At 36.2% G+C, this 26,877-nt stretch overlaps 1 protein-coding gene across 7 annotated transcripts in view; it reads right to left on the bottom strand.

Moving 5' to 3' along the window:
* EHBP1 (EH domain binding protein 1) overlaps positions 1-26,877 on the bottom strand; it is a 281,810-nt gene that overhangs the window by 224,188 nt on the left and 30,745 nt on the right. For all 7 annotated transcript variants that reach the window (XM_074341201.1, XM_074341202.1, XM_074341207.1 and 4 more), the window contains exons 3-4: positions 10,484-10,541; positions 2,991-3,086 (exon numbers count right to left, since the gene is read on the bottom strand). In XM_074341201.1, the coding sequence (XP_074197302.1) occupies positions 2,991-3,086; positions 10,484-10,541 (154 nt within the window). The remainder of the gene's footprint in view (positions 1-2,990; positions 3,087-10,483; positions 10,542-26,877) is intronic.

The raw sequence follows: 26,877 nt of genomic DNA, 5'->3' as shown, positions 1-26,877 counted from the left end.
TAAAAAGATGTAAAGGAACAACAATAACGTTCATTTTCAAGTCACTTTAAAATGGTATATCTATCATCGACTATACCAAATATGCCACATTGATGAGGGATGTTGAGGGTAGAGGAGTATACATCTGTGGGTGGGGAGAACTATGTGCGAACTCTGTATTTTTGCTCAATTCTGTTGTGAACCCGACACTGCTCTAAAAGAATAAAGTCTATTTTTTTAAAAAAAGAAGTAAAAACAAGGTATTTCTATACAACTAATTATATTATTGACTAAACCAAAACATTTGTGATGAAAATTGCTTCTAGCTTGAATCAATTAAGCCTTCTTTATATCCTACTCTCTATCCTCTAGTGTCTCTTTCCTTACCACTGCAATAAAGAGAAAAACTAAAAATGGCTTAAAGAGCCATTTGCCTTCTCAAAACCCAAAAAGGCTTTTTTTTCCCCCATTTACTAGAAATAGCTATTTTCAATCTAATTCAAATTTCAAAATCAAGCATGAAGGCTGAAGAAATTAATTTCAGGTTATATTATAGAAAAATGAAACATACTGATAACTTTTTTAAAAAGCACTTTGTCTATGAGCACACCTTTGTGAATACTAAGGACAAAAAGGGTTCAGAACAGTCCTTTCCTATTTGCAAATTTTAAGGTGTGTATTGTGAAACTTTAGTATAAGTAAAAGCAAGGGAGAAATATGAAAAAGTTTTCCACTTGAGTATTTTAAATGCTGTTCAAAAACAAGATCCAAAAATTGCCATAAAAGAATGAAAAATTGTTCTAACTTTTCTGTTTTTTTATTAGAATTCTGGGAAGATGGGGAGTCAAAGGTGTTGGCTGAAAATATTCTTTAAACACTTTAAATGGTCACAAGGTCGCCTCCATAGCACAACTGAAGAAAAATATGTAATTTGGCAAACTAGGGAGGAAGGGGCATTCGGGTTTTTTCCCTACAGACTAGCACTTAAAGACATAAAAGTTCAGTGATAAAGATATGCTGAACATTCTCATCAGTACTTGAAAACTACACTTACCTTCTAATCCTCCAAATTACACATTTCAACAGCCACTTTCAACTCAGAATCACTCAGTTAGTGCGTATCCTTTCCCCAAACACATGGCTGTCAGCCATTTATCAGCTCTATTCTAACCCCTTGTTCTCTATCACCATTTTTTTAAGTCGTGTAACTATGTCCATTCATTTGCTTTACCAATATAAACAGACTAAATCAAAACACACAAGAGATTACTTAAAAGTCTACCTCAAGCATGTCAGAGATTTTGCTGTTGTAATCTATATTCTTGTGGGTTTTATTATGGAATAGGCAGTACAATGTAAAAAACAAACACAAACCCCCCCAAAAAAACCCGGGGCTAGTGGGGAGGGCATAGCTCAGTGGTAGAGTGCATGCTTAGCATGCACAAGGTCCTGGGTTCAATCCTCAGTACCTCCACTAAAAAAAAAAAAAAAAAAAGTAATTTAAACATATACAAATAAACCTAATTACCTGTCCTCCAAAAAAACCCAAAAAACAACAACAACAAAAAAACTCAGGGCTAAATCATAGAGTGACTGGGCAAGTTACCTTCTTTAATCTCAGTTTCATTATCAGTATAATGGGAATAATTATAGACCCTGAGGGTTGCTGTGAGAATTAAATGAAATAGTACTCTAAAGGTCTTATTGGCAATAGGCTGGTTCTGATCTTTCCTGGAAATTAAAAAAAAAAAAAAAGAAGAAGAGCAGCTACAATCTCATCCTTTACTTCTCCCTGAGCAAACATATCAAATATAGTGTATATATAATAAGCATAATCGAATAGTGTTATAATGTCAATAACCATATATCAAAACTATAAGATATTCATGAAGTGTTATGAATATTTCATAAAACAGAGTATTTATGAAACACAGAGCATTTGAAAGTAGTGTCCCATTCATGGGTTAGTACATTAACATTCATCATACTGTTTTGTTCTATTGATCTCTGCAGTAGTTCCAGAACAAGTGAATTAATATGTTGGATTACAAAATCAAAGGCACTTTTTTACACAGTGATTTCGCACTCTAAGCCATATAACTCTGCCCAACCTAGATTTCATATTGTAAAATATTTAGTGGATTTTCACAATTTAGTGGATTTTCCAACTTTGTTACTAATTTATGCTTAACTAGATGCCCTTCTTCATTCTGTCCTTCTGCAAAAGTAACTTCAACACAATTAGAATGATTCAAAGAAGAAATAAAGCATTTGTTTTCTAATTTCACCATTTTCAAGAAGGCTGAAACTGTGACATACTTGTGCCCACTATCTTTCTTTTTTTTTTTTTTTTTTTTTGAGCAGGTAAGGAGTTGGTTAGGAAAGTAAATATTCTAGTGCTTGTCACATGTGAGGACTATTTTATGTTTCAAGAAATAACGAAGACTTCCAAGAAAAAAAACACACATAAAAGAGTCAGGTATATGCACAGCTATGTTTTTGGATCTGCTCTTGGAATTTATTACCAGAATTTTGCTTTTAAGCTATAGTATTTATAAAATACTAACTTCAATAAAACATTTATCAAATATTCATTTTAAACTTATGTTAACATCAATAAAATATTTATCATATACTAATTTTAAAACATCCTGTTATTAATCAAGTGTAACAAGATGAGGCTCAGAACTAAGACTTTCACAAACCTCAGCTTTCCACAGAAAATGCACTTTAACGTTTCCTATGGACAGAAGGTAGGAAGTCATAAAAGAATTCCAATTGACCTCAATTGGAATAAGTTCAAAAAGATTCCCAAATTATTCAGACTTTATAGACCATGAAACACCCTAATACACTTGAACTGTTGTTATAAATTGCTGTTATCTCTAAAAATAATACACAGTAAGGTACCAGGTTGGACCCAAATATATAGAACAATGAATACTGAAATATTCTGTCATTTAGAATCCTGATTATATAATAAATTCTATACCTTATAAACCAGAACTTACCTTGAAAAGTGTCACAGTGATTTCAATGTTTTCAGGAACAGGCCACACTACAACACCACGGTATGGATTTTTTATTCCAGGCTGCCAGCTATGAGCCTACCAGAATAAAAATAATGGCTTCAATCTAAAGTACAGGAAATGCAATATTAATAATTTACAAAAGTATATTGACCCTGTTTAACTATACATTAGATCCGTCTTCCTAAAACAAAAATGATTAGTCAAATAAAAATTTCCAAGCATTAAACTTGGGCCATGACAGTTATATCACATGATAGCTACAAATTACAATCTGTAAATAAACATTTACACACACACATGAAGATGCAAAAATGAGGTGTCTCATATTTTCAAAAGCTATTTCTTCTTGAATAAAAATCATATTAGGAGAAATATTTTTTAAATTATTTTTGGGATCTAGGAACTTAAAGGAAAGTTCATTCTTTAAAAAGGAAAAATAATTGTATGGTCTGCATTTAAGTTCATTTCCCATAAACTATAATGCTTATTTAGGGCAAGTAAATAAGAAAGCAGTTTTTTAGGTTAATAGTTCTAGTACTTACAAATTTAAAGATTTTTTCTTTGTGAATTTTGATTATCAAGGTTCCCTAAGGACCCCCCCAAATGTGGGGGATCACTACTCTAGCTCTTCCTTTGAGGTGGCATTTCCAGCCTAAGCTGATGGAAAATGGTATGCGAAGATAGCTCAACTAAGTCTTCAACCCTGTGAGCTGAAGAACTGTCCATGAACATGCCATGAAGGTAAAAATAAAAGCTAGTATTTAAGGAGTACTTTCTATATGTCAATCCATGTTTGGAATTTACTTATGTTTAACTCATTTAATCTGTATTGTTCCAATATTAGCATATGTGCTGCCAAAGCGATTAAACTCATTTAATCTACGTAAGATCCCTATGAGGTAGCTACCATTCATTCATTCATTCATTCACCTACTCACTCAATTGATACTATCTGCCAAGCACTGTCTAGGAACTGGAGTAGTAAAAGCAACCTGCCTTAGTAGAGTTTACAGAATAGTAGGAAGAGATAAACAAAACAGTTAAGTAAAACAGATAGTACATTAGGTGGAGACAAAGGCTATAGAGAAAAATGAAAGTGAGGAAGAAGGATGGGAGGGGCAAGAGAAAGTAATGATTTTCAACAGGGTAGTCAGAGAACGTGACATTGAGAGAGTGACAAGAGAAGACCTTAAGGGGGTGAAAGAAACAGATACGTAAATACATAAGAGCTTTCCAGGAAGATGGAACAACAACTGGAAAGGTGCTGAGGCAGTTAGATAACGAGGCCAACGTGGCTGGAGCAGAGAGATCAAAGAGAAGAGCAGCAGGAGAACAGGCCAGAGAAATCATGGAGGGCCCAGACATATAAGGCTCTGGCAGGCCATTCCAAAGATTCTAGCTAATAATTTGAGCGAGATGGGAAGCTGTTGGAGGACTGTAAGCAGAGGAATGATGATCAAAGTTATCTTTTAACAGACTCACTCTAGCTAACGTACTTAGAATAGGCTCCAGATGTAAGTGAGGAAACAGGGAGACCAAGTAAAAAGCTACTACAGTAATCCTGGGGAGAGACTATGGTGACCTGGCTTGGGGTGGTAGAAAAGTGCTACAAAGTGGTCAGGTTCCATACAGTTTTTCATGTTTTCAAGATAGAATCAATAAGATTTGCTGTCCAATTGTATGAAAGAAAGAAAGGCTGATTCTAAAGCTTTTGCCCTTCAGCAACTTCAAGAAAGGAATTGCTACTAACAGATATGAGGCAAAACTGCAGAAGGAACAGGTTTGGGAAGTAAGATTGGGAATTCAGTTTTATACACATTAAATCTAAGGTGCCTATTAAGATATTCAAGTGTAGATGTTTAAATAGGCAGCTGGACATATGTGCCTTGAGTTATAAAGGGAGTCATCAGCATGTAAGCGATACTTAAAGCTGAAGAGTGGATGGGACCCCAAGGGAGTGAATACAGATACAGAAAATAAAGACCCAAGAACTGAACATTGGAGCACATTAACAGGTCCAGGAAATGAGGAGGAATCAAGAAAGAAGGGTAAGTTAAATAGAAGGAAAACCAGAGGCATGTGGTATTCTGAAAGTCTACTGAAAAAAATGTTTCAAGGGGAAAGGAACAATCATGTGTCAAATCTTGGTGGCAGAACAGGATGAGGCCTGAAAAATGACCCCTGGATTTAACAAAGCAGAAGCCATTACTGTCTCCTTAAGAGCAGTTTCAGTGGAGTCATGAAAGTAAATGCCTGAGTAAATTAAAATGGGTTCAGGTAAGAATAGGAACAAAGAAACTGAAGACAGCAAATACATCCAACTCCTCTGAGGTGCTATGCTGTAAGAGAAAGAGAGAAATAGGTTGGCACTAGAGAGAGAAATAGTGTAGAAGAGAATTTTTTTAATAAGAGAAAAATATTTTTATGCTGATGGGAAATGTCCAGTTAAGAGGGAAAATTCAATGATGCAGGAAAGAAAGAATTGCTAGAGTAATGTCCTTAATAGTACACAAGGAGACAGACTGGCATTTGCTGGGAGCACAGACGATTCTTCCATAGTAATGGGAAAGAAGTTAAAGTATATGAGCACAGATCCACGTCAGGGAGGAGATTTAACAGATGAGGAAACTGAAGTACAGACTTGTCCAAGATCACACAGCAAGTAAGTAGCAGAAGTTGGATTTGAACTCAGGAAATGATACTGAAAAGGGATCAAGATCATGGAAAACTACTTCCATGCAATCTTATCACATCTTGTTAGTTAAAATACCAGCAGACTATTGTAAGTCAATTGTACTTCAATAAAAAAATAAAAAATAAAGTACCAGCAAAAGGTAGAGGTTTAGCAGTGTCCTCCCACTCCAACTAAATTATCAATAACTCTCCCTCTAGTCTCTCTCCAATGCCCCCAGATCACAAAACTTATGGTAAGCAAAGAAGTAGACACTCACCACAGGACACTTAGCACACCATAGCCAAAGGTAAAGAACTGAGTTTTGTTGATTAAAACAAAACAAAACAAAACAAAAAAACAACTCCAGAGATTCCTCTATTCCCCTGCCTATTTCCAAGCCTGGTGACAGTCCTAGAACAAAAACTCCACAAAGTAAATAATCTCCATCTTGGAAAGTAAATTTCTGCCCACCTTAGATAATCTTTCATCAAAACTCTACATACTTAATTCTGAATATTTATGACAACTCTAATTCTCATGTACTACAATGGTAGATCAGGCTATTTCTCTGGTCTCTTCAAACTCCCTCTAATTATATTTTCATAGCCTCCCCATACAATAGAAACATTAAAAGAAAAAGTATAATAATTCAACTTTTCTTATTAACCACAGCAGAAAAGATAGAGTATTTGCAAAATTCTTAATGAAAACACAGCCATCAAAGAACTTTAGACCTGAAGATATCCTTAGGAGAGCTAATCCAGGTGCAGATAAGGAAACTTAAGCAATGAAAGAGTAAATGGCTTGTACGAACACATACTAGTAATCAGTAGGAGAACGGACTCTATGATTTCCAAGTTCAGAATTCTTCACCTAACTGACATCATAGCCAACTCTACCCCTGACTCACACAGTAGTTAAGAAAATAGTCTTCTATCCTTAAGGTCTTAACACGTATGTATATGACACAGAGATCAAAAGTGGGGAAAGCAGAGAATGTGGGCAGAGTTGGATGACGGTGAGATCAGATAATTTTCTCAGGTACCCTAATGCTGGTCCTCTAAATGACCTTCTTCAATCTTCAGTCTTGAATCAGGGAATGGTAATAATTAGACTTCAGAATAAACAAAAATACACTCTGCTTAACAAACTAAAATCCTTTTTTTTCCCCCCTTTTACTAAAAAGAGATGGAAGGTGCCAGTTCCAAAGTTGCTAGTACACTGCCATTTTCTTACCACTCTAGCATCTCTCCAGTGGAAAAGGTGTAAGTTAGAGCTCTGGCTTTTCGACAGCCTTTTTACAGGGACTGTACAACAGAGCTAAGTTAGGGCACTGTAGCAATATCAGTTAGTCCAGCTGTGGAGCTGGCAATGCCAGCTTTATAATGTTTGCTAATTATTATACTGTAAGCAAAACACAGGACTAGTAAATTTTACTGGAGAGGAAACCAGGGAAGTACATAGCAGCAAACATGAAGGGGGTGGGGGGGGTGTTTCTATTTTCAAAGAGCTTACTACAGTTTCTACTTCAAACAGAATTAAAGAATCTGAAGCTGGAAAAAGAATGAAAATTCTAAAACAGTTAACTAAAAATAGCTGTGGTAATAAACATCTAACTGTACAAATCCACGGAGACAGTAATTTAGGTTCTTAAGAACTTGATTTAGAAAAAGCACATCATATTGGCAAACCTTAAAACTACAAGAACCCTGATCAGTTTTTATTCAGAGTAATAGAAAGGATTTCCCTAGAAAATAATTAGGCATAGAGCTATTTAGCTCCTTAGTATAGTTAGGAAAGTCAGGCTATTTAATCATTTTGCCAGTATCCTAGTACAGTTAATGGTAGAAAGGATTAGGCCACATTATTCAGTTCCACTTATACTTTTTTTTTTCACCTTTTATCACATCACAGATCCTTTGGCAGGACCTAGGGAAAAAGCAACATTTCTCGATTTGGGGTACTGACTCTATAAAATGCTTTATTTTCTAATTATTTTGTATCATATCTTACCTAAAAGACTTGTACCTAATATACAACAAAATACAGAGTAAATATTTACTTGTTACTTCTGATCCCTACAAAATCAGAATATTTCATGGAAAATTTATAATTGTCATTTAGTTGTTAAATTGATGATTTTCAGTTTCTAAGACTGCAACTACCCATATGTTTAAGATGTCACATTTAAAGTTACCTTACAGTTGCCAACATCACGTCCAGAAGGCAAAGCTCTGCAACTATACCCTCCCCTTCTTGATACCATAACACACTGTTAAAGGCTGTAGCATAACCACAGAGCAAGGAAGTAAAGATGGTAATGCCATCAAAAAGCTGGTGAGGACTTTCAGGCTCTATTTCCCTCTGGAATTCTTCCACCTCTCTTCGGGTTTAAATTTCTACTTTGAAAACTGGTTTTAAGGCAGCAGACTATTCTGTCATAATTCTTCTGGTCTATCACAACTTCCCTGCTTTCTACTGTCACATACTGTACTGAAAAATAATTTATTTAAGCATATACAAATCAACTGCAGCCTGACAAAATCTTTGTTATAAATGCCATGACTTGAAGAAAAGAGGTGGGGAAGCTGTATATTGTGTTAATTACTCATGGTAATTATTTTCTCATTAAAAAATGATTCAGCAGTGAATGCTTTATATATTTAACTTCAGAAATATATATGTACCCAAAGAAAGTTGAACTTCAAATTAAATAAGGCAATGTACTTTATTATTACTGTCTAATCTGTTATATGAGTGTCAGTTATAAATTTCAATCCACCAATACAAAAAAGTTAGATGTACTCAGAATCAGTCAAGATAAATATTAAGCTATATAGATGACCAAAAAAACAAACAAAAAAAAACCCAAAACAAAAAACAAACTAAAAAAACCTGATTACTGTGTAGCCCAAACTCTTTTCAGAAATGTAAAAGTAGAGGGGAGGGTATAGCTCAAGTGGTAGAGTGCATGATTAGCATGCATGAGGTCCTGGGTTCAATCCCCAGTGCCTCCTCTAAAAATAAACAAATAAACCTTATTACCCCCCTTGTCAAAAACATAAATAAAAAAAGAAACATGAAAGTAAAAAATTGAAAATTTTCTGACCAATGGTTGCAGAAATCTGTTTTCCCCCAAGTGATTTCAATGGGACATAGCAGCAAATAATGCATATTTTAAAGGAAAAATGTCAAAAAACAGAAGACTCTTTCAGGAGAAAACGATGGTTCTAGTCTTCAGATTTAGTGTAACTGATAGCTAATTACAATAGCTGGGGACAAGATTTTTTGTTTGTTTGTTGTTTTTTTAAGAATTCTAAAATACCATGGATCTCAAACTTCTCAAGGTTAAAAAAATCTGTTTAAATTTTACAATAGTATCATAATCACTTCTTTCATAGTCTCTGGAAGTGAATTTTACATCTTTATTTAGCTGTTCTGTACAATTTACAGAACATTTCACATAGACATGAACATAGTATGTATATGCTGTAATAAGCTTAACACACTATGGGTTCTCATAAAATTTTCAAAAGAAGTACATCTATAATGTTTTAAGAGAAAACCTAATGATTGTAAAATATCCAGCAGGGACTTGAAATAATAAGAGCATCACAACTGGAAAAATTAGTCCAACAAGAAATAATTCCTTCTAGAAAATACTGCATTCTGAGAAAAATCAACCTACAGCCTCATATATTTGCATTTTACCACCTGGATTCAATCAGTGTTTGATACAACATGATAAAGAATCTGGACTAAAATAAAAGTTGTTTGACTGACTTTCAAAATGTAATTAAATTAAAAAGTATACTTAACTTCAAATATGGGTATACTGAATTGACCTTTAATCTGAAGTATTTCACTATATTTCATAATTTTAAAGAAAACAGGTAGTATTACTAAATTATTAAAAGAAGAAAAATCACTTTCTGTTGATAGCTAAAAACATTCAGGGTCTATTTCTAATGTTCAGAGTTATAGTCAGATTCATCTACCGTACTTAGTAGATGGCCTAATGTTGCTCCTTTCCACAAAAGCTTAAGACTGACTCACTCAGCAAAACTGATAGAAGACCCTATCAGTTTTAGTCTATTTTTATAGTCTATTTTTAGAACCTTTTCTCATTTGTAAATGTATAAGAAAATATCACAGGCCCAAAATATAATGCCCCCAAAACTATAAATGTGTGCTTTGAAAAAGATGATATTCAAGAGTTGAAGCAACTGGACCTTTCCTGTATTGCTGGTGGGACGACATTAAAAGTTAAAAATGAACCTACCATATTACCCAGTACTTGCCCAAGAGAAAATCTGTGTCCCTCAAAATATTTGTACAATAATAACATATTTATTTACAATAGTGATCATTTACTGGAAACAAACCAAATGTTCATCAACAGATAAATAAAATTATAGTATATTCATAAATTAACTACCCATATTCACAACAGCATGAATAAATCTTAAAAACATGTTGAGCAAAAGAAACCAGACATAAAATAGTACTACTGTATGATTCCATTTACATGAAATTCAAGAACAGGCAAAAATAGTCCATGATGATAGAAAAATCAGAATAGCAGTAGCCTCAGGGTTCGGAACGGATTGGAAGAAGACACAAAGGAAAAAGGTGATGAAAATAGTCTATATCTTGATAGGAGTGGTAATTACACAAGTGTATATTGAACAACACTCATAAAATTATATAATTAAGACCTGTGACTTATGCTGTATGTAAATTCTAGTTCAATAAAAATAAAATTTGAAAAGATGTCCTTAATGAAAAACAGACAAACCTTGGAAGACTTCCTTCGGCTTCTTCTTGTCCAGACTACCACCAGTTTATCTGGTTGCCTGCAAAATAAGAAAAAAATTAAGTATAATTTAAGTTATCTTAAACCAAATTAATAAAAGTTAGTTCTAATACTTTTAAAAGGAAAAAAAGTCATCTGCTTTAGATTACATAGAGCAGTTAGACTTATAATAAAGCTCTATGAATTATTCATATATAGTGGATGTTGAATACAGATGTGATCTAATTTAAATTAATATTTCATCTACATGTTCTTCTAAAAATATTGTAGCAAGTTAATTCATTGGGACAAACCAAGTAAAATAAAATACTTAGAATGGTGACTATTTTAAAAAGAAAAGCACACATACATCTTCTCCGAAGTTTAATACTATACTTCTAATACATTATCCACCTTAATTCAGAGAAAATAAGCATTAAAATGGTACTTCCAAAATTATTTAAATGTATAGTTTATACTACTTTTGCATCTCTGTATCTTATAAACAATATTTGTGGTTTTCAAAACATTTTTATAATCAATCATCTCAACTATCTTCATAAAAACAATTTGGTGCTGAAAAATAGGCAAGGTACATACTATTATTCCAACAAAGTTAAATAACTCATTGAAAGTTCTGGCAGAACCAAGACTGAAATACAGGTTTTCTAACTCTTGGATCTCTCTTTTCTTTGTCTTCTGCCAATGTAAAGTTAAGAACAAAACAAACTCACCTGTCAGCTAATACAACTAAGTTATCTTTAATGCTTAGAGAAAACATCAAGACTGATCATCAGTTATTTTACTTAGATTTTTATTTTTAAAATACTTAGATAAAAGCTTTTAAATCAAGAAATGAATGATACACTCATCTCAGTGACCTTCACCACTTTCCTTGTCTCCTTCATTTTACCCAAGAATCCTTTACTATTAGCAGGTGGCCTGTCCTCCTATTTCAACAATATACATACATACATTATAAAAGGCCACCAGACATAAACGCCTTACCTAGTGATTCATCTAGAAGCCTGTCCAGAGAGTTGTCTAATGAAAAATTTTACTAAAGAACTGACCCTGAATGTAGTACAGAGAAATGAAAAAATAAAAATACGTTTAAAAAAGGTAAGAGACATACAAGATAGATTGAGAAGTACATACACCTAATAGAAATTCCAGAAGTTTAGAATAGTGGGAATGGCACAGACAATATTAAAAAGATAAGACTAAGAACATGCCAGACTTGAAGAAAGATAGCAGTACTTAGACAGAAAAATATATATTAATGAATAAACAGGGTAAATAAATATTAATCTATGTCTACATTCTTTGCAATCAAACTACAGAACAGCAAGAATAAAGAGAAAAATCATAAAAGAAAAGAGGTTACCAGCAGAGGAATAATTATGCTGACAGCAACTTACCCTTGGCAAGAAGAGTGCCCAAAAGACAATGAAGCTAATGACGTTCAAGTGCTAAGGAAAATAGCTGCCACCCTGGAGTTTTACATTGGCTAAACTACCATTTAAGAAATGGCATTAGGCATACAAAGACTAAGAATTTATAGTGTATACAACCCAGCTAAATATAAGAAGAAGAATACAAGAAGCAACATAAATACAGTAAAATGTCAATGCTTGTTCACTTTAGGTGGTAGAACCTGAAGAAAACCTAGAGGGAAAACAAGAGGAAGGTTCCAATAAACAAATTACTTGTCCAAGGAGCCATCTAAACAAATGCAACATGTTTCTGATAGTGATAGTAACCGGCATGGTATAAATGGGAAAATGGTGGTTCTCCATCCAAGACTAAACTTGGTTCCTGAAGGCTTTAAAGACAACAATTATAAACTAAAACCAGTAGTTTGCTTTGGTGACTCTTTCCACCGTGAGATGGTGGGTGCAGCAGACAGATGCAGAAGTGGTAAATTACAGGTGAAACAGAAGAAAGTTTCTATGAAACATCAGAGTGTTAATCTAAGAATCTGTACCAATGGAGAAACAAACAAAACCTTGTTCAACACAGTGAGAAGTAGAATAGGACAACTGACAGTGAAGATGGGGAGTAGTATGGCAAGAAGACAATGGAGCTGGGCAGAGGATTTGATCAATGATGGCAGCCTAACAGTAGAGGGACTGAGTAGCCAACAAGCACGAGCTACCTTGTTTGAATGCATTGGTGGCTTGCTGGACCACTTAATTTTGTTACTAGACTAACCTTTTCACTATGTTCTCATCTCCACATCTCCAGCCCAACCTCAACTCTTAATTAAATTTCTATGGTACTTTTTTTAGAAATGCTACAAAAATCTTACCGCTTTTCCTTATTATCCTTCCTGGGCTCTTCCTGAAGGCACTAAATACTGGCATTTGCAGTGTTGAATCTGACAGACTTATTTGACCTAAATAATATTCCACTTTATTTTAAATTTAAACTTTAAAAAACATTTCTTTAAACAAGTTCCATGCTGTCCAGATTACCAGAGCCTCCAACACAATCAACTGCTTCACACCTCACCAGCTTCATTCTTAAGATGATCTGTTTAGGCCCTGTATGCATCTGACCCCGTGACATCACATATTCCTGAATGACATCCATATTCTTGAATGTGGTTTATAAGGCACTTCACCATCTCCTTTTCTAGCTGTATAACCTGCAAATATCTCAAAGGTATCTTGCTTTCCAACCAATCCCTGAACACTCTGAGTGTTATAACCTTTTTTTAAAACTTCCTCTTTTTTCTCTCCTTTTCTATCTCATAAACTCTTAATTCATCACTTCTTCTGTGCAACCTTGACCATTTCTCTTTTCATTCCCACTTCATTCCATGTCCTAAACCTCAGGCAGAGTTAATTGCTCCTTCTATTGTATTTCCATTAATACCCTAGATGTATCTCTATTTTAATGTGCTATATACTCTGTATTTCATTATTTGTTATTATTTCTATCCCCTCTACTAGACTGTGCTCCTTTATCAACCATATCTTATTTATCTTTATATTCCTAGCCACTAATATGAATCTGGTACAAGGTTGAGGCTCAATGAATATTTACTACGAGTGAACCTTAAATTTCATCCAGGAATTCCCAGCTGGTTAATTATAATTGATGAGGTCCAACTAAAGTCAGTAGCTGCATAATACATCCTCTCTGCAGCTTATTTGAGCTTTGCAGGTATCCTCAACTTGGCTGCATACTGGAAACTCCAGGGAAGCTTTAAAAAAAAACAAACAAACAAAACTCATGGCTAGGTTCCATTGCTGGGGAATCAGATTTAATTGGTCTGGTGTGCAGATTTTTAAAAAATTCTACAGGTGATTCTAACATGCAGCCAAGGTTGAAAACCAGTTTTACAGGAGGAGTGGTGGCGATTCCCATACCTCCTGACTTGACGCATTAGTGAGGCATTAGTTGTGATGGCAGTGAGGGGGGGTCTCCCCTCCACAGTATCGTCCTAGTGCCACCTGTATTGTTGCCTCCTTCTAACTTGGCCTCTCAACACCTCCCTCCCCTCAACCTATTCTGATCTCAGTGTTTTATGGGCCTCTTCCCATAAAAAATAAGGAAAAGTAGTCTACTAACCTACATGCTTGAAGTTCCAAAACTGTTAATAGAACATAAATTGCTTATTTGAGAGCATCCCCAGAGATGAATAAACTTCTTCTGTGATTCTAAGTCATGACCAATTTTTAAAATGTCTTACTAGAAATCAGTCCACCTTAACATTATCAGGGACAAAGTAAGGTACAATATTCTAAAATAAAGAACTGTGGGTTGTCCAGGAGAAGATGGTGGAGTAGAAGGACGCTCGCAGGTCACCCTCTCCCACGAATACACCAAGACCCACATCTACAGACCCACTTAGCCAACCAGAGCACCTGTGGAACTCCGACAGAACATCGCCCTCTTCAAAAGATAAAGATGCCAAAAATCTGGTAGGAGAAAAGGAAAAAAGAAAGAACAAAAGGCAAAGCAGCGCGGGACGGGTCCCGCGGGGAGGGAGCGGCAAAGGCGGACTGGCGCTGGCTCGCTGGGTCTCCCCTCTCCAACTGAGAGGCCAGCGGGAACGAGGGGGAGCCTCCGAGGCTCGGATCTGTACAGAGCAGCCCTTGACTAACAGAACTAAATTAAACGGGCACAGAGCGTCCCCCCGACACCCAGCCTGAGACGCGGGCCGGCAGCGGCGGGCAGGGCCAGGCTGCACAAGCCGGGCGGAGGACGGAAGTGGCTGCACGGAGGCAGCCCTGGGGGGAACGCAAGGGGCTGCGCGCCGTGGCTGTGGGTGCACAGGGCAGAACAACCTGGGCTCTCCATAAAACAGCAAGGTTGATGTGCTCTCGGTGGAAGGGTGCACACCCCCATCTCTGAAAACCCGCGGAAAGTTTTCGGGGGAAGAGAGGCGGGGCTCAGGCACAGCCGCCATATCCTCGGCGCTGAGCACTCAGGCGGGGGCGGGGGCGAAACCTGCATCCGCACCGAAGGGCTTAGCAGCCTCAAAGGCCAGACTGAGACTGGCCTGCAGCCCGGGTCAGATAGGATCCTTCCATCCTGGTCCCTCAGAGAACTTGCTCCACAAAGACAAACAAGGAGCTGGGTTTTGGCTCGGAGCAGGGACAGGTCTTCCCCGAGCCCACCTGCGGAGCGCCGACCAGGGCTGAGCGCGCAGCCGCACAGAGAGCGGAACTACCGGCAGCGCAGGTAGAGGGAGAGCGCCCCCCCTCCCCCCCCCCCCCCCCCCCCCGCCTTTCGGGCAGGAACACAGCCCCTGACCGAGGTGCTGGGAGGGGGCACGACCCGCCCTCCTACCCGGCCAGTCTGCAACATCTGACTGCGGCATCCGGAGGGGCAGCGACCCGCCCGCCCACAGCAGAGAGCTGCACCTGACCCAGTGTTAGGAGGAGGCGCGATCTGCTTGCCGACAGGTGCTGGGAGCAGCACAGAAGAGGGCGCCAACGGAGGGCCTCTGAAAACAGCAAGCTGAGCTTCCAAAACAGGATGAAAACAGAAAGACTTCACATTAAAAGCACACAGAATCCAGGAGAACACCAACAAGCCCCCCCCCTTTTTAATCTGTTTTTACCTGTTCTATTTTCTATTATTCTCTTAATCTTTACTTCTTAATTCATTTCTATTTCTCTTGGGTTTTGATGTCCTGCTATTGATTAGACACAGGTTTCAAATACATCTATTCATCTCCCCCCTTTTTTGTAGAGGTTTTAAAAGGACGTCTCAACCCGATTAATACTCTGCTTCAACTCACTCTTCTATTATTCATTATACAGTTTTCAAACCCTCTTCCTCCCTTCTTTTAAAATTCTTTCTCTCTCTCTCTTATTTTTTTTTCTTTTTTTCCTAAGTTCTATTCCTAAATAGGCATCAGATAGATAAAATCCTTAAGGACCAAAATAAACAACTGATACTCCATAAACCACAGTGCCAAAGAGGTATGAGCAAGATGAAGAAGCAGAAAAACCTTTCCCAATTAAAAGAACAAGAGAAATCCCCTGAAAGAAAGATCAACGAAATAGACATCGATAGCCTACTAGATCAAGATTTCAAAAAAGGAGTGATCGAATTGCTGAAGGAATTAAAAGAGATAGTGTTTAGAGATATAAAATATGTCAAAAATGAAATTGAAGCTATAAAGAAGAGCCAAGTAGAATGGGTAAACTCATTGACAGAGATGAGGAATGATCTAATAGCTGTGCAAAGCCGACTAGATAATGCAGAGGAACGAATTAGTGATCTAGAAGACAGGGCAATAGAAAGCACCCATACAGAAGAACTACAAGAGAAGCAAATAAAAAATAATGAAAATAGCATAAGGGACCTATGGGATAATATAAAGCGTCCCAATCTTCACGTAATAGGGGTCCCAGAAGGAGAAGAAAGATCAAAGGGGATTGAAAAGGTTTTTGAAGAAATCATGACTGAAAACTTCCCAAACTTAAAGGAATCAGATATCCAAGTACAGGAAGCTCAGAGGGTCCCAAACAGGAAGAACCCAAATAGACCCACACCAAGACATATCATAATCAAGATGGCCAGAGTCAAGGATAAAGAAATGATTCTAAAGGCAGCAAGAGAAAAGCAAAGAGTAAGTTACAAGGGAACCCCCATAAGGCTCTCAGCTGATTTCTCTACACAAACACTACAGGCCAGAAGGGAGTGGCAAGATATATTCAAAGCCCTGAATGAAAAAAAGATGCAGCCTAGGATCCTTTATCCAGCAAGGCTATCCTTGAGGATAGAAGGAGAAATAAAGAGTTTCACAGACAAAAAAAAGCTGCAGGAGTTTAGCAACACTAAACCCATGCTAAAAGAAATATTGAAAGGGCTATTCTAAATAGAAAAGCAGCAGGATGCTACAGAAATGAGAAACACACAACTGGAAAGGTGATAACTCATGAATTACAAATAAAGTAAACATGAAATTATAAAAGAAGACATACAAATCACTGAGATGGGAGAGGGAGGCAGGGAAATATAGAATTTTTTTTCTTTCTTTTTAAAATTTTTTTAACAGTAGGATGGGTTTGAGATCATGTTACTATCAGTTTAATAAAAACAGTTATAGTAATGGGTTGATAGATTTACAAAAAAGGGTAACCACAAGCCAAAAATTTACAAAGGAGTCACAAAAATTAAATAAAATCCATGATAATACAAAGGAAAATTACCAAACCACAAAAGGAAGAAGAAAGGAACAAAGAGGATATACCAATTCAACTGCAAAGATAAGTTCAAAATGGCAATAAACACACATCTATCATTAATTACTGTAAATGTTAATGGACTAAATGCTCCAGTCAAAAGACACAGAGTGGCAGACTGGATAATAAAGCAAGAACCTTCAATATGCTGCATACAAGAGACCCACTTTAGGGAGAAGGACACATATAGATTGAGAGTGAAAGGATGGAAAAGGATATTCCATGCAAATGGCAAAGCCGAAAAAGCAGGTGTTGCAGTACTGATTTCAGACAAAATAGACTTTAAAACAAAGGCCATAAAGAAAGATAAAGAAGGACATTTTATAATGATTAAAGGAGTGATACATGATGAGGATATTACACTCGTTAATATATATGCACCCAATATAGGAGCACCTAAGTACATACAAGAATTACTAACAGAGATAAAGGGGGATATTGATGGGAATACAATCATAGTTGGAGATTTTAACACTGCATTAACATCACTAGACAGATCTTCCAGACAGAAAATAAACAAGGCAACAGAGAAATTAAATACTACAATAGAAAAACTAGATTTGGTGGATATTTTCAGAGCATTACACCCCCAAAAAATAGGATATACATTCTTTTCAAGTGCACATGGAACATTTTCCAGGATTGATCATGTACTTGGGCACAAAAGAAACCTCAACAATTTTAAGAAGATAGAAATTATCTCAAGCATCTTTACTGACCACAATGCCATGAAACTGGAAATCAACAACAGAGAAACAAAGGAGAAAAAAAGGAAAGCATGGAGATTAAACAATATGTTATTGAAAAAACAATGGATCAATGAGGAAATCAAAGCTGAAATTAAAAAATACCTTGAGACAAATGATAATGAAAGCACAACCACTCAAAACCTATAGGACACAGCAAAGGCAGTGCTAAGAGGGAAGTTTATAGCGATACGGGCCTTCCTCAAAAAAGAAGAACAATCTCAAATAAACAATTTAACCCACCACCTGAATGAATTAGAAAAAGAAGAACAAAAAGCCCCAAAAAGCAGCAGAAGGAAGGAAATAATAAAGATCAGAGAGGAATTAAATACAATAGAGATTAACAAGAAACATACTGTCAACCAAAACTGAATCAAGAAGAATCTGAACACTTGAACAATCCGATCACTAGAAAGGAAGTAGAAATAGCAATTAAAAACCTCCCTACAAATAAAAGTCCAGGACCAGACGGCTTCACCGGGGAATTCTACCAAACATACAAAGAAGAACTCATACCAGTCCTTCTCAAACTCTTCCAGACGATTGAAAAGGAGGGATTACTCCCAAACTCATTCTATGAAGCCACCATCACCCTGATACCAAAACCAGGCAAAGACACTACAAAAAAAGAGAATTATAGGCCAATATCACTGATGAACATAGACGCAAAATCCTCACCAAAATTTTAGCAAATAGAATCCAACAACACATAAAAAAGATTATACATCATGACCAAGTGGGGTTCATCCCAGGACACAAGGCTGGTTCAACATACGCAAATCAATCAGTGTAATACATCACATCAATAAGAGAAAGGACAAAAACCACATGATCATCTCAATCGATGCAGAAAAAGCATTTGATAAAATTCAACACCCATTTATGATAAAAACTCTCGCCAAAGTGGGTATAGAGGGAACATATCTCAACATAATAAAAGCTATATATGACAAACCTACAGCCAGCATAGTACTCAACGGTGAAAAACTCAAAAGCTTCCCACTAAAATCTGGGACAAGACAAGGATGCCCACTATCACCACTCCTATTCAACATAGTCCTGGAAGTCCTAGCCACAGCAGTCAGGCAAGAGAAAGAAATAAAAGGGATCCAAATTGGAAAAGAAGAGGTAAAAGTGTCATTATATGCTGATGACATGTTACTATATATAGAAAACCCTAAAAGGTCCACACAAAAGCTACTAGAGCTGATTGAAGAATTCAGCAAGGTAGCAGGTTACAAAATTAACGTTCAAAAATCAGTTGCATTTCTTTACACTAACGATAAATCAACAGAAGAAGAAAATAAAGAAACAATCCCCTTTAAAATAGCACCCAAAGTAATAAAATATCTGGGAATAAATCTAACCAAGGAGGTGAAAGAATTATACACAGAAAACTATAAACCATTGATGAAGGAAATTAAAGAAGACTTTAAAAAATGGAAAGATATCCCATGCTCTTGGATTGGAAGAATCAATATTGTTAAAATGGTCACACTGCCCAAGGCAATCTACAGATTTAATGCAATCCCTATCCAATTACCCAGGACATATTTCACAGAACTAGAAAAAATCATAATAAAATTCATATGGAACCATCAAAGACCTAGAATTGCCAAAGCATTACTGAAGAGAAAGAAAGAGGCTGGAGGAATAACTCTCCCAGACTTCAGACAATACTATAGAGCTACAGTCATCAAGACAGCATGGTATTGGTACCAAAACAGACATATAGACCAATGGAACAGAATAGAGAGCCCAGAAATGAACCCACAAACTTTTGGTCAACTCATCTTTGACAAAGGAGGCAAGAATATACATTGGAATAAAGACAGTCTCTTCAGCAAATGGTGTTGGGAAAACTGGACAGCAGCATGTAAAACAACGAAGCTAGAACACTCCCTTACACCATATACAAAAATCAACTCAAAATGGATTAAAGACTTAAACATAAGACAAGATACAATAAACCTCCTAGAGGAAAACATAGGCAAAACATTATCTGACATACATCTCAAAAATTTTCTCCTAGAAGAAATAAAAGCAAGAATAAACAAATGGGACCTAATGAAACTTACAAGCCTCTGCACAGCAAAGGAAACCATAAGTAAGACAAGAAGAAAACCTACGGAATGGGAGAAAATTTTTGCAAGTGAAACCGACAAAGGCTTGATCTCCAGAATATATAAGCAGCTCATACGACTCAATAAGAAAAAAATAAACAACCCAATCCAAAAATGGGCAGAAGACCTAAACAAGCAATTCTCCAAGGAAGACATACAAATGATCAAAAAGCACATAAAAAAATGCTCAATATCACTAATTATCAGAGAAATGCAAATCAAAACTACAATAAGGTATCACCTCACACCAGTCAGAATGGCCGTCATTCAAAAATCCACAAATGACAAATGCTGGAGAGGCTGTGGAGAAAGGGGAACCCTCCTACACTGCTGGTGAGAATGCAGTTTGGTGCAGCCACTATGGAAAACAGTGTGGAGATTCCTCAAAAGACTAGGAATAGACTTACCATATGACCCAGGAATCCCACTCCTGGGCTTGTATCCAGAAGGAAATCTACTTCAGGATGACACCTGCACCCCAATGTTCATAGCAGCACTATTTACAATAGCCAAAACATGGAAACAGCCTAAATGTCCATCAACAGGTGACTGGATAAAGAAGAGGTGGTATATTTATACAATGGAATACTACTCAGCCATAAAAACCGACAACATAATGCCATTTGCAGCAACATGGATGCTCCTGGAGAATGTCATTCTAAGTGAAGTAAGCCAGAAAGAGAAAGAAAAATACCATATGAGATCGCTCATATGTGGAATCTAAAAAACAAAAACAAAAACAAACAAACAAAAACAAAGTGTAAATAAAGGACAGAAATAGACTCACAGACAGAGAATACAGACTTGTGGTTACCAGAGGGGTGAAGGGTGGGAAGGGATAGACTGGGATTTCAAAATTGTAGAATAGACTACACTGTATAGCACAGGGAAATATACACAAAGTGTTATGATAACTCACAGAGAAAAAATGTGACAATGAGTGTGTATATGTCCATGAATAACTGAAAAATTGTGCTGAACACTGGAATTTGACACAACATTGTAAAATGATTATAAATCAATAAAAAATGTAAAAAAAAAAAAAAAGAACTGTGCTGTGAGTTATTGGTCTCACAGAAGAATGCCAATAGCCACACAATTAGTTGATCACAATTAATATTTTAAGCATCCATGCTGTACTAGAAAAGAACAATTAAATATTTACTTACATGCTTCCAAGAGGCCAGGGACAGAGCAATCATGAGAGTTTTATTCAGTTACCAAGGAACTTGTAATTATACAACTTTCTTTCTACCAAAACATGTCAAGACAACCTGATGGAGCCCAGGTTTTGAAGAGAATTAAACAGTCACATACTGAACATTTCTATCCCATTACCTAAGTAACCAGGTAGCCTTACACATAATACATATAAACACACACATATTTACATATAGATATTTACATACATAAGCATTTTATATACATATGCATTAAATGTGTACACACTGCCTAAGAAATCCATCTAAAGGGTTCCACTGGACAATCTGGAGCCTTTTGGTAGGCTTATTTAAGGCAGGAAACTTTACATTTAGAAATAAAAATTTACCTTCTATCCTACCCTTACAATCCTTAAAAAGCAACAAGCTGAATCTGAAGGTAGCAAGACTTGTCTCACACTAAGATCCTAATGCTAAATTCTGGAGAGTAGGAAGGATGGGAAGAAAATGGAGTGCAAGAAGAAAAAGATATGAGAGCTAGAATGAATCAGCGTATAATATAATAATATAATAATCTGCAACTAAATTTGGGGCCCTTCTCTCTGCCACTAGTGAGCTACTATCTATTAAGATAAATTTAAAGAAATATACTTCTGGCTTAAATTTAGACTCCTTTACTCTTTTCCACTCTCTCATGTGTGTCAGATGTTTGAGGTGAAACTAGAAAAGCCGTGAGAAAAACCACCACATGAAAATCAGTTTCATTGCTTTCCAGATCCATAATAAGCATTCAACAAATATTTTACCGAATGCCCTTTCCGTTTCTGGCATTGTGCTGAGTAATAGAGATACAAAGATGAAAGAAGCCAAGTCTTGATCCTCTGGAAGTCTACAACCTAGTGGAGAGACAATTAAACCAACCACCCAACTCCAGGCACAACCTTGGGGAGCACTAAGGGGACAAAAAGACCTTATACAGAGAAGGATCTATTACTTATAAATATCTCAGGAAATATGCACACTGACAAAAAGAACCTGCCCAACTGCTGAGATCACTTAATTTAGAATTTTCAAAAAAACCCCACATAATTTATGACACTTTAAATGAGGTCTGACAAAAGATGAGTGACTAATTACAGTACATCTGTCTACTTGAAAATTATAGAGCCACTAAAAATATTTTCTAAGAATATTTACAAGCATAGGACAATGCTTGCAATATCATAAGTTTATTTAATACAGATTTTAATTTTCTTCTATATTATGCAATAAATGAAGACACCAGAAAAAAATACCTCAAAATGATAACAGTGGCTACTGTTAGGAAATAAAATTACATGTCATTTTAAGAATCTACTTTGTTGTATTTTCTGCAATTAATTTATATTACTTTATGCTGGGGAATTATTTAAATGTAGGAGGAAGTTATTTAAAATAAAACAGTACTTTAAGTTTGGAATTAAGTATGGATAGAGTTAAACGAATTAATTTTTAAAATTTCACTGAATTTAAAGAGCTCTCAGCTGAATCAATCTGTTTTCTGAGTCAACAGAAGTGGAGGAAGTGTATTCTTTGTCTTAAGTTAACATAAATGTTGTCCATAGTCTGAGCTGGCCATAGGCAAAATCTTGAAATAGGCCCCACTTGACTCTGGCATTCCCCCTCCTTCACCTGCAGCCCCTCCAATCCCTGAGCCATTCTTCCTTGGGTCTGCCACGTCAATGCGGTACTCCACTACAGGACAGAACAGTAACAACACGACAGATGCTTTTCAGATCCCTCATTCTCTTCTACATCAATTAAAATCTCCCTTTCTCCAGGGTAAGAATCTTATAAGGGTAGTAAAAGGAAAGGAATCTGGGGAAACAATTTGTAATAATTTAGGAGACATAAATGTGTAAAAGAAGGCCCCTCAAAGACGACATAGTACAGAGGAGAGAATACTAGACTGGGGGTTGGGAAACTTGTTTTCCCTAGTTCTGGCACTTCGTGACCTTAGGAATGCCTCTCCATTTCTCTGAGCCTACTCCCTCACTTATCAAATGAAGAGACTGCACTAAGATCTCAGCTAGTTCTAAAACAATAGTTCAGTGACTTTAAGAATAAATGACTCAAACTGGTTAAATATTTGGTGTTCTAAAATGAAATGAGAAATTCAAGACTAGGGTAAAGAATCTGTGGCACAGAGTCCTTTGCCTCCTGTTTCTGACAACCTAGAAGTAGCTAATATTACCACCTTTGAATAATATTATGAAAGGAGAAATAATATGTTTCAGCAGAGAGTAAATTGACCACCAAAGATTCAGGCTTCCTTTCCAAAGCCTAATGTTAAACCTGTGAGATATTGTAAGAAGCCCCTCATCCCCACCCTGCCCAACCACTACCACCACCACCACCATGTTGAGATGGAACTACGTGGTATTTCTCACCAATGGAATGTGAGAAGTGACTGGGGTCACTTCTGGAGTAAAGCAGAAAATAAATGAGAATGCCTTTTGCACAGCAGCTGAATGGATAGGATTTCAAAACGCAGGGAGGACTGAGTTATACAATGAGAGATGTACAGGCTACTGAAGGACCAATCTCTGGCCAATCAATCTGGAAGATCCTCTCTAGACTGAAAGGTGAGCAAGAAATGAACTTTTATTAGGTCAAACCACTTGGATTTTTGGATGTGTCTGCTGTAGTAACTCCTCAACATTATAGAAAATGCAAAAGACACACATAGATAGCAATAAAACAGCTGCTGTCTTGTAGAAGCTTACATTGCAAAGTGCTGAGACCAAATTTAACCTTTTTATGTCCTGTTGATTTCCATATATATGAAATTGATCTTTCCAAAGATAAAATACAGCTATGCCTCAGAGCTTAGTAATTAATGTTTACACCCTTGAGCTTTTCCTAAATTAAAAATAAAGAATTGTAAGTCTTCAGAACAGAAAAAGTCCAACATATTCTTCTCACCACAGAATCCAGGATATGCTTACAATGAGAAAAAGAGAGTTGAAAATGCTAACCCCGATGTGAATGTGAATAGGCACTTCACTAAATAACAAGGTTATTCCTTTTAGGGGAAAAGGCTCTTAGCCATAACTGAGTGTTTCATGGTGGGATGCTGTGAATATTGAAACAAAAGGGGGAAAATTGTCTTATCACAGAAATACTCTAACTTAACTATTTCTCAAGTAATTATTTTTATCCTTCAGTAGGTACATCTGCCTCCCATTGTACTATTGCTGCTTGTAGCTCCAGTTAATTACACTCCTTTGTGCTTACTTCACAAGAGTTATTTAGCAGGCTGTAATAATTAATTCAATAGGAAAAAATTCTACAGTACAAAATATATACATAGATAGAATATATTTCTTTTCTGTAAAAATGAAAGGACAGTTCTATTAATAAGATGTAAATCTTTGTCAAATATAAGTATTTTTGTTTTTTCTAAATTATATTTTGCATCTTCCCACCATCTTTAAAATATTTTCACAGAGTGATTGCTTTTGGTTAAAAATAAAAATTTAACTGGAGACAGTTATGGATTTTTGCTGGCAGGGATTCAAATACTTATGCACCAGTATTTAGGAACAGCCATTCAAACTGAGGAAGTGCAGAGACACACCTGAGCTGAGCGTACTTTGACAGGCCAATAACAACAACAAATAAAGATATGTATGTACACAAACACACACACACACACGTATATAAATTTTCTGCTATACTATTCAACAGTATAAAGGGTTTATATTTTTTAATGTAAAGATATTTGAGAGAAATAGCATTATAATCAATCACTGCTGTATCACGTGTGCAATACTAATCTTCCCAAATAATACTTCCTACTTCCTACTTCCTACTTCCTTCATTGTTTTATAAAATTACCCATAATACTTCCTTTAATTTAGCATATTATTTACTACTTTTTCTTTCTAGTCCTATTTGAACAAGCCTCACATGTAACTCACATAAATACTACTATCTCCATGTACATGGCTCCCTGGCAGTGAGGTTAGTAGGAAAAAAAAAAGAGTACATCATTCATACCACTCCCCAGTCCTCATAAGCAAACATATTCTTCATTTTCTCTCAACACACTTTGGTAACTGCTGCAATTTTGTGTTTGGATGATTACATTTGTCTTGTTTCTGACTGAAAGGTTCTCAAGAGATTTTCTGATATTCACAAAGCATTTATTTGGGAGGAAGGCAAGGAAACAATACCATGGATAAAAAAATCAAATGAAGGTAGACAGATCTAGGTTCCTCTTCTTCTGGTTGTATCATCTAAGCCTCAACATGTTCCTCATCTGTGAAACTAGAACTTCATAGGACCAATGTAAAGATCAGTTAAGATACTGCAAACAAAGTGCTTAGATCAGTGCCTGTCCTTCAGCAAATTTTTGAATAATGTTAGCAACCACCCCATGTATATGTATGAAGCTTTCAAAAGCTTTGTATAGTCTCCCTTTTAAATGTGAACAGACAACAAAGGTTCATCATAGGAAAGTTTCTAATGTTAAAGGCAACTGGCTAAAAGAAAGAAAAAAGGAACTTGAAAGAAACTGAAGACATTATCACTAATATGCTTACAAATATAAAAGATATTGTACCCATGAAAAATATAAAAGGACTATTTAAAGAATAGTAAAGAAACCTGGAAACGACGTCATTATTTTTCATTTAGGAAAGCAAAAATTGAAGAGTCTGATGATAAACTTGAGGAAATCTTCCAGATCTAGCATAAAATAGAGATGTTAAATGGAAGAGAAAAGGATAAGAAATTTAGATAAAACTAGAGGTTTAAAATCTAATTCCCCAGGATGACAGTGAAAAAAGGTCCCAAAATGTCATCTATGCCACAGGCCCACAAAGAAGCCATTCCAAAGTGGGACAGGATACTGGTGGGCTCCAGGAGAAATAGGAACAGATGAGTTGCCAATGTTTCAGTGTTTTGGGAGGGATACTGAGAGGCTGACAGAAAAATGTAGAAATAATAATGATAGATACACAGGGGAAAGGGGGGAAAAAGTAATTTTTAACATAGGAAAGGCAAAAGAAAGGAACTATGACCATAACAACCATAGGGCTCAAATGCAAAAAAAGCTAAGTCAGAACAATGAATTCTGGTCTAGCTGTAGTAGAGCTGACTGAGGAAGACGGAGGATGGGGAAAGGAAGGGTAAGTGTACTTCAGGGAAGAGGTGGTAAGACAGCTAAATCCTCACCTACCTTATCAAGAAGCTAGTAGATAAAGTTTAAAATCAAAATGGTTTAAAAAAAAAGTTGAAAGTATGTTGTTGAACAATGAAATACCACTTCACACTCATCAGGAAGGCTATAATCAAAAAGATGGATAACAACTAGTACAGGTAAAGAGATGAAATCAGAACCCTCACACATTGCTAGTAGGATTGTAAATGGTACAGCTGCTGTGTGAAACAGTTTGGCAGTTCCTCAAAAGTTAAACATAGAGTTACCATTACAATCCAGTGATTTCACTCCTAGCTTTATACCCAAAAACTTGTACATGAATATTCACAGCAATATTATCTATAATAGCTACAAAAATGGAAACAAACTCAAATACCCATCAACTGATGAACAGATAGACAAAATGTAGTACATCCATACAATGGAGTATTAATCAGCCATAGAAAGGAACA

Source organism: Camelus bactrianus, chromosome 15 (genome assembly GCF_048773025.1).
Source record: "Camelus bactrianus isolate YW-2024 breed Bactrian camel chromosome 15, ASM4877302v1, whole genome shotgun sequence".
NCBI lineage: Eukaryota > Metazoa > Chordata > Mammalia > Artiodactyla > Camelidae > Camelus > Camelus bactrianus.
The sequence above is the reverse complement of the archived record's forward strand: the minus strand, read 5'-3'. Positions and strand labels throughout refer to the sequence as shown.